General features: G+C 52.9%; 1 protein-coding gene across 9 annotated transcripts in view; it reads right to left on the bottom strand.

The window, feature by feature from the left end:
• Positions 1 to 7,568, bottom strand: part of LOC126571209 (mushroom body large-type Kenyon cell-specific protein 1) — an 86,737-nt gene that overhangs the window by 29,012 nt on the left and 50,157 nt on the right. For 6 of the 9 annotated variants that reach the window (XM_050229527.1, XM_050229530.1, XM_050229533.1 and 3 more), the window contains exons 3-7: positions 4,423 to 4,941; positions 3,853 to 4,320; positions 3,272 to 3,735; positions 2,912 to 3,191; positions 2,556 to 2,790 (exon numbers count right to left, since the gene is read on the bottom strand). In XM_050229527.1, the coding sequence (XP_050085484.1) occupies positions 2,556 to 2,790; positions 2,912 to 3,191; positions 3,272 to 3,735; positions 3,853 to 4,320; positions 4,423 to 4,941 (1,966 nt within the window). The remainder of the gene's footprint in view (positions 1 to 2,555; positions 2,791 to 2,911; positions 3,192 to 3,271; positions 3,736 to 3,852; positions 4,321 to 4,422; positions 4,942 to 7,568) is intronic. The other 3 variants (XM_050229528.1, XM_050229531.1, XM_050229529.1) reach the window with 2 other exon arrangements.

Below are 7,568 nucleotides of genomic sequence, written 5' to 3'. Positions count from 1 at the left end.
GATTGCGATATTATAATTCCCCGCTATCGTCCCCCTTTCTTTCTCTCTCTTCTCTCTGCTCTCTTTCTCTGTTTTTGTTTTGTTTCTTTTTTACGTTTTTTCCCCCTGTCCGTATATCTCTCGTAGAAGCATAACACGAAACGAAATGGAAAGTTGGGGGGTCGACAAATGGGGTCGAGATCAACGACCTCGCGCGATCACCGGCCTCGTCACACCATCGCTGTGGTATTGCTGCTGCTGTTGCTGCTGCCACTAATAAGTGCAATAAAAAAAATGCACGCAATTCTAACGGGATGCGGAACGTGTGGACCCCAAAAAGGCGAAAACGGCGAGCAGGGCAGCAGCTTCTCCAACCAACCAACGAAGCGTAGAGGGTGCTACGATGCACTGGCACCGAATGTTGGATTTTGGTTGTTCGCTGTTCCCCTTCTTTTCGGTAGCAACGATTTTGCAAGAAGAGGGGCTTCGAAAATCCACTCCCCTCCCAAAAAAAAAACCCTAAAAAACAATGACAACGACGTTGGAACGAAAGGATGGATCTAAATCGAGAGATTAAGGTGCACCGGTACGAGGGAATGGAGCGGTGGAGCATAATGGAACGAAGCAAAAGGGGGAAGCAGCATACATTCTGACACCCGGTGCTCGTGGCTCTCCTCTTCCAGGGAGCCTTGTCGGCAGCATCGGCGATGCATACACTTGCCAAAAAAAAAAACAAGGGACAACACGGTCGCGGTCGGGGTCATGATGCTTTATGTCGTTCCGAGTGTGACCGCGGGACTGAAGGAAAACATAATTATTAGTGCGCCGCGTGTGGACGCCACGCTTCTTTTTTTGTTTTATGATGATTATTTTGGCGGCAAATTAACGTTACGCGGACGCGCCCTACACCACCCTAGCTGCCATCCTCCGTGCCGTGCCTTGTCGATGTGAACGAACTTTGCGGTATTTGGCGGTCTGTTCGGTTGCGGTCCCCGGGAAGCTGGCAGGGGTTGGAGGTTGAATGCTTTTATGCCATCAGATGTGTGATGTTTTTGACGATGACGATGATGCTGCGGAGGATGCCTCTCGGTACGAAACATGTGCGCAACATTATAATGTTAGCCGACGGAGATCAGCGGTTTGGCAAATAAACAGAAGAGAGGGGAGTCGGATTCTTCCTCTCGCTTTCCCAATCACAGCACATGGGACGGAACAACGTACGCTTCGCGCCAATCTGTACGCCAGAACGTTGCGTCACGTGTTCCTTGGATGCGCTCCTGCTGAGGTGGAGAAGCAGCGAGCAGATCCAAGTGAAAGCAGCAGGCGACGACGAAGCGAGATCCTGCTCTTGGTCCTGCTTCGAAAGGCAAATCAAAGGAAAGGAAATCTGTGGCCATTCGGGGCGCTCGGTCGGTCGTTTGGGTTTACGATGTGTCAAGCAACAAATCTGACGGCTGTCAGCCACCCTTCTGGTATCACATTAGCGAACATAATTCTTTCCCCCCCCAAAAAAGCGACCTGGCAGCTGGATGATTTTCGCCGTTAAGACCATGCCCAGATTGTAAGTGAACGGAATCGACGTCCTATCATACATTGTATACAAGCTACACGATTACATTAAGCAGTGCATTCCGACACAATAGGGAAGAAGCTGCATTCGATTCGATTCCTGAATTTCTTTTCTTTCTCTTCTTCTGCTCGTTTGATTTGACGTCACTGGTCGTGCACGCACGCACGCGGCCCCGGGTACGAGCGCTCAAATTACTAATTAAAAATTTATCCACATCCTCGCGCCAATGCTGTCCGCGCGAGAGAGAGAGAGAGTTCTTTTCTTACACCATTGCCGACGATGCCGTTTGATAGGCCAGAGCGCACAAAGGGTGTGCTTGTGCCACACAATGGCACTGGATAAGGATCCGCGGACCAGTCTGCCGCCAGTTAATGACTTTTTGCTTCGTTCGTTCCGGTACCTTGAGTTCCCAGTCCACCACGATCAGGTGCCCGTCTTAGGGAGCCACCACGTGGTCCAATGGCTGCTACTGTTTCAGCAGGAGCGGAGCCTTACCTCCGATACAAAGGAAGGGGCCGGGATGGTTGGTGTTAATGAGAAAAAAAAAACAGTGCCATCCTTTGGCCGGTTTTTGAAATTGGAAATTGAAGAACACGCGGTTCCGCACCTCGTCTTGTATTGCTGCGAAGGTGAATCAAAACCAATCAATCGAATTGATTTCGCTCGGTAATCTAAGCTTCGTGGGTGCATGTGTTGTGCGGGTAAATCACACGAATATCCTTTGGAGGTCAATTGAAGTCTTCTACCGACCGATGGAGAGCAGTAGTAGCACCTCGCAATCCTTGCGAAAACACCGGACTTCGACCACGAAGCAAGCAAGTAATGGCCTGGGAGTCCCGCTTTTCATTATCTTGGATGGTTGGCCGGGGCTTTGGGATATCGAATTTCATCGAAGCCCCGGACTCGATTCAATTCTATTAAAAAGAAGGTATGGGCGACACACCCAGGCCACAGTCCATCCGTGGCCGGTGGAATGGAAATGAAACGAAGCGTGGTCGTCACTTACTTGTAGAGGAGCTTCGGATCCATCATGCTGCTCAGGAGCGTGCTCATGCCGGAGGTGCCGGGTTTGGCGCTGAGATCGAGCGGTTGCTCCCCGCTGGCAGTCGCCATTTTGGTCGCGGTCGTGGAAGGACTGATGGACGACTCCGCGGCCGCCGTCGCCGCTGACACACCACCGGCCGTCGTGTCCATTGCTGAGGGCGAAAGTTGTTGCTGCAGCTGCGAATACCACAGAGCTGCTGCCAAACGAACAAAGGACGGAGAAACAGAGAGAGAGAGAGAGAGAGAGAATGTGGGAATTCAGGTCAGAAGGATTCGGTCTTATCGGTGCCACTAACCGCACCTCCCGTGGACACTTACGATTGTAAAGCTGGGCAAGATTTGGCAGGTTCGTGGCGGCCACATTGAACTGTGCCGCAAAGTTCTGCAACGAAGACAGATTCTGGGAGGCACCGGCGTCCCGCAGCAGTGCTGCTATCGTTTTGGCATTCGGCAGTCCACTGGCTGCAGCGGTGGCACCCATTCCGAGCCGGGCACCACTCAGCAGATTGGCCAACAGTTCCGGTTCGCTGCTTTCGCTCGTATCGCTATCCGATTCACCGGCCAGTGCCGCAGCAGCAGCGGCAGCTGTCACGGCAGCCTGCAGGAAAGAAAGTTAGACAGTGAAGAGACAACCGGGAGTGGGGACAAACATGATCCTTCCAGATTGCCGTGACTTACCCGTCGATTGAGACCGATAATCCGATGATCGGACTCGGTGGGCACGGGACCAGTTTCCGGCACCAGTTCGCCAGCTTCGTTCACCGTCAGGAGCTTTCCGTCGACACAGAAGTAACACTTGTCCTGCGGTTTCCAGTCGATCGGTACGGGTGGTGGCGGTGTTGACGCCGGGTGTTCATCCTGCGTTGTGTCTTTACCCGTGGCGTGGCCACGTCGTTCCTCTTCGTCGTCCTCTTCCGTTACCGAACCGTTACTGCGATGCGCGATCGTGTTGTTGTTGTTGTTGTTGTTGTTGTTGCTGTTGATGGTGTTGTTGTTGTGGGCACCGGTGTCCACTGAGGGGAGCTTCGCTGGGTGGCCTTGATGTTGCCGGTGAGCGGTCGCAGCATCTGCTTCCGTGTGCTGTGTGCTCGCTGCAGCTGTCTCACTGATCGCACCGCTGTCCTTGTGACTTGTGATGCCTTCTTGTGGAGGTGAAAGAGATGCAGAGAGAGAGAGAGAGAGAGAGAGAGAGAGAGAGAGAGCGAGAAAGAGATGGAATTGGTGTTCGGGCAAATCGAGGGCACCCATGATCCCCTTACCCATCGGTTCCTGTTTGACGATCGTCGAAGTTCTGCTCGGCGTCACTTCTCGTGCCACGTGTTCCGTTGGGCTTCCTCCGGGTGTGGACAGACGGCGGTGACTGTAGGGTGTTCCTGGTTGCCGGTTGCCATTGTCCTCCCCGGGACACTCGTCCAGATCCACGCTCATCGAATGAGGTCGCCCCTGTTCCCGGTGCGCTGTGGTTGGTGACATCGATGGTGACGTCATGACGTCATTGACGTGACAGTTCGCCGTCGACGGTGGAGTGACCGATCGGCGAGACGTCTGGCCATCATCCTTGGCGTGCCGTGGTGAGCTGGCACCACGGAGCTGGTGCTGCTCCGAGGAGATTAGGTTGTTAGTGGTGGAAGGTGACCGGCAGGGACTGGCCGAGGAGGCCAACTTGGGGTCACCACCACCATCCCCATCGATCCCTTCGCCCTTCGGACAGTGACCATTGCGTACAGCTGTGGAGGGAATTAATTGGAAGAAGCGAAAGGCCGTTACTTGCCATCTTTCTCTCTGTTCTAGGATAGAAAACGCGTCATCATCGTCGCGCCGGCACCTACCAATGGCCGTCGTCGTTGCTGCGTTTGTGTTGGATGTAGCAGCAGTGGCCGCCGGTGCAGTGAGCACCGGAATGGCCGCATTTGTGGCCGCTACGAGGGACTTTTGGTCGATCATGGCGAGCGGTTCTCCGGCGACACCGACGGCGCCGCCAACGTCGCCAGCGGCGAGCGAAAGGGCAGCGGCAGCGGTCGTTGGACCCGTGGTGACGGTGCTCATCAGCTGCCCACCCTGCAGCTGAAGCTGAAGCTGCTGGGCAGGGCTGTTGCTGTTGCTGTTGCTGGTGGCGGTAGTGGCGACGATGGAGCTCGTTACCGTTCCTGGCACCGTCGACGTCGTCGTCGTCGTCGTCGTCGGGGCGGTCGTTGTTGTGTCTGCTCCGCTCAGCAGATGATCGGTCTCGGTTGTGTTGGTCGTCGTTGTGCTGGTGTCCAGCAGGTTCAACTGTTGTCGCGTTAGCACGTCCTGGTAGTGTTTCCATTTCCTTCGTCCCATCAATTCTTCAGCGACACGTTCCAGTCCTGATGGTTTTGGGGAGGAAACAGACGAGAAAAAGATGTTTAGTCAGGGTGCAGTCCTTGCGCCATTTTGGACACATTCACAAGAGTGTTTCTGATTTTTATTAGTAGCATTATGCAGAAAGGTTAGTAAAGAGTTAGTGCGACAAACAAGAATCTATATAAAGAATATTTTTTGTTTTCAGTAGCCATAGACGCCACTGGAATGTTAGAGGACTTTAGGACCAACAGTTCACTACACTTTAGTCATTTCGAGCAACAAATCCTCAACCTCGTCTAATTACAAAGCTCCGTCGTCCTCGTGCCTTCGACGTGCCCAGGGAAACGTCGACTCCCGCACGTTGACGTAGCACTTCGCTAATCAATAATCATTTACCAATCTAGCAACCTACGGCACAGAGTTTGTCGTCACCCCTCGTTGTGACGACGTTCGTCGCAGTCGCTAGACGATCAACACCCATGTTGTGCTTAACGATGCGGCCCCGGACCTGCACTGCACTGAGAAGCTTGAGTCCTCAGACGACGGTATTAATGTAACGGATCCGCGCGTGTGTTTTTTTTATTGCTTCGGTTTTCCATTCCATTCCATGTGCCGCCATCATTTCTTTGCTCTCCATCCTAGTCAACCTCGCTCCTAGAGCCTAGAGGGTTGACTTCTTCATCGCCTACTGCGGGGTGTTGGCCTAGGTCCGGGAGCAAGGGGTCCAACTACTTTCGTCCCGAGGAAAGGAAGGCAGCCGGTAAGGCAAGTGGCAACAAAAACACAAACAACCAACCAACCGAGCGACTGCGGGAAGGTGTGCGCGAGGTCCTGCGAGCCCCTGCACCACGTCTTCCCCGTTCCACCCAGTTCGATTCTGTTTTCAAATTTTAATTACTTTCCGTTTCCGTATTTCCTACACACCCTTTCGATTGGCGAACCCTTTGCTACTTCTTCTTCTTCTTCTTCTTCTTCTTCTGGTGCTACCACTACTTTGTCTTCTTCTTCTTAGCCCGTTTTTGACGCCACGGTTACCACCAGCCAGCGCCTGGTGGCAGTAAGCTATGGCGAGCGCGATACGCCGCACGCAATTTTGACCCATTTAACCCATTCGGTTAAAACAACGCCGCCAACGGGAGGCCGGGCCGGGAAGGATAATAATTAAGGAAACCCCCCGTGGACCACCCTCTCACTTTCCGCACGCCTCGATGGACTCTCGATGCACCACACGGCTCGACTCGTCGACGAAAAGGTCGAGCTCCAGGTTGAACCAAGCGGCCGGAATGGATTTTTCGTCATTGGCCAAGGGGATGAGAGTGGGGCGCGAGGGTTGGAAATAGGAGGTTTTTTTTTTGTCCCAGGTTTTACAAAGTCGAACGAGCGATCCAGCAACAACAAATTGTAACATTAGCCCTCGGTGCATCGTACAGTGGGCCTTTCCTGTAGATCCCTGCCGTGGATAGTGCACGCACAAAAAAAGGGTAAGAAGAAGAAAAAGAAGAAGGAACCAGTAGGCTGGTGGTTTGAGGGAGAGCAACGCGATGGCGTCGTTGCACGCAGCGAGCGAGCGAGCGAGCGAGCGCAGAAGGTTGTAGTAGGCCCCGCTGGTTGTTTCCTCATCCTTGCGTGCGTGCGAGTGCCCGGGTGCATGCGTGTGTGCATGTCATTTACGCGTGGCCACCACGGGAAACCATTCCCCTTTTATTCCCCGCCGGGATAGCTACGGGTGAGTGATGGTCCAAAAGCGATGGTCTCACCCTCGCCGAATTCGTAGTGCGTACGGCCATAGGGTGTTCTTCCAAGATGGAGGAGGACGAAAATCCTAAACAACATACAGCCGCAAGGCAGGTGGATAAAGCAGGCCAGGCGGGAGAGGGTTCCTCATTTATGCGTAACAAGCACAAAGTGCGTTCGATCCTCCTTCATCCTCCTTCTGCGGCCCATAACATTGCACTTGCCGTGGCGTGGCATGGCGTGGCGTGGTGCATCCTTGCAACTCCCTCACCCCACCCACACATACGCACGTACGCACTGAATGCTGAAATGCACGCTGTTCGCTCGCCACGTTTGCCAAATAATTTGCCTTTACATCCTTGCGGCCTCGAACTCTCGAGGGCTCGTGGGCCAAATTTGCTGGCGTGGCAGGCAGGCTGGCAGGTTGGAGGCGAGCGTGCTACTCCGTGCTGTCTGTGCATCTCGGTGCAGTGCCGGAACCGAACCGAAACTGGACGACCGGACACGGCACATACATAAGTAATAAATAGAAAATCGATAATGCATTTCATTATTTCAATATTAGTTTGCATTAAGCATTATTATTTCTCGGGCTATCGGGCCAGAGTGGCCACTGCTAAGACATTGGGCTGGTGGTGGTTCTGACAAGCTTTATTGCAGATTGCAGAAGCTATTGTTTCTTATCCACAATCAGATGCAACCGTGGTAAGGCATTTCGGGGCATTTTAGGGGTCCATTCTAGACCTTTCATTGGTGTTGGTTCGTTTAGAAACAATCTGTAGTTGTTTTAGAACAAGAAGTAGATTTTTGAAACATTGAACACAGAAGAACAGTTTGAAATTAAATTCCTTATTTGAACATGAAGTACGTAACACAAATTATTTAGCTTCGTAGTTGCGATAGCAAGCATTCCGTT

This window comes from Anopheles aquasalis, chromosome 2, assembly GCF_943734665.1.
Source record: "Anopheles aquasalis chromosome 2, idAnoAquaMG_Q_19, whole genome shotgun sequence".
In the NCBI taxonomy this organism is placed as follows: Eukaryota; Metazoa; Arthropoda; class Insecta; order Diptera; family Culicidae; genus Anopheles; species Anopheles aquasalis.
The sequence above is the reverse complement of the archived record's forward strand: the minus strand, read 5'-3'. Positions and strand labels throughout refer to the sequence as shown.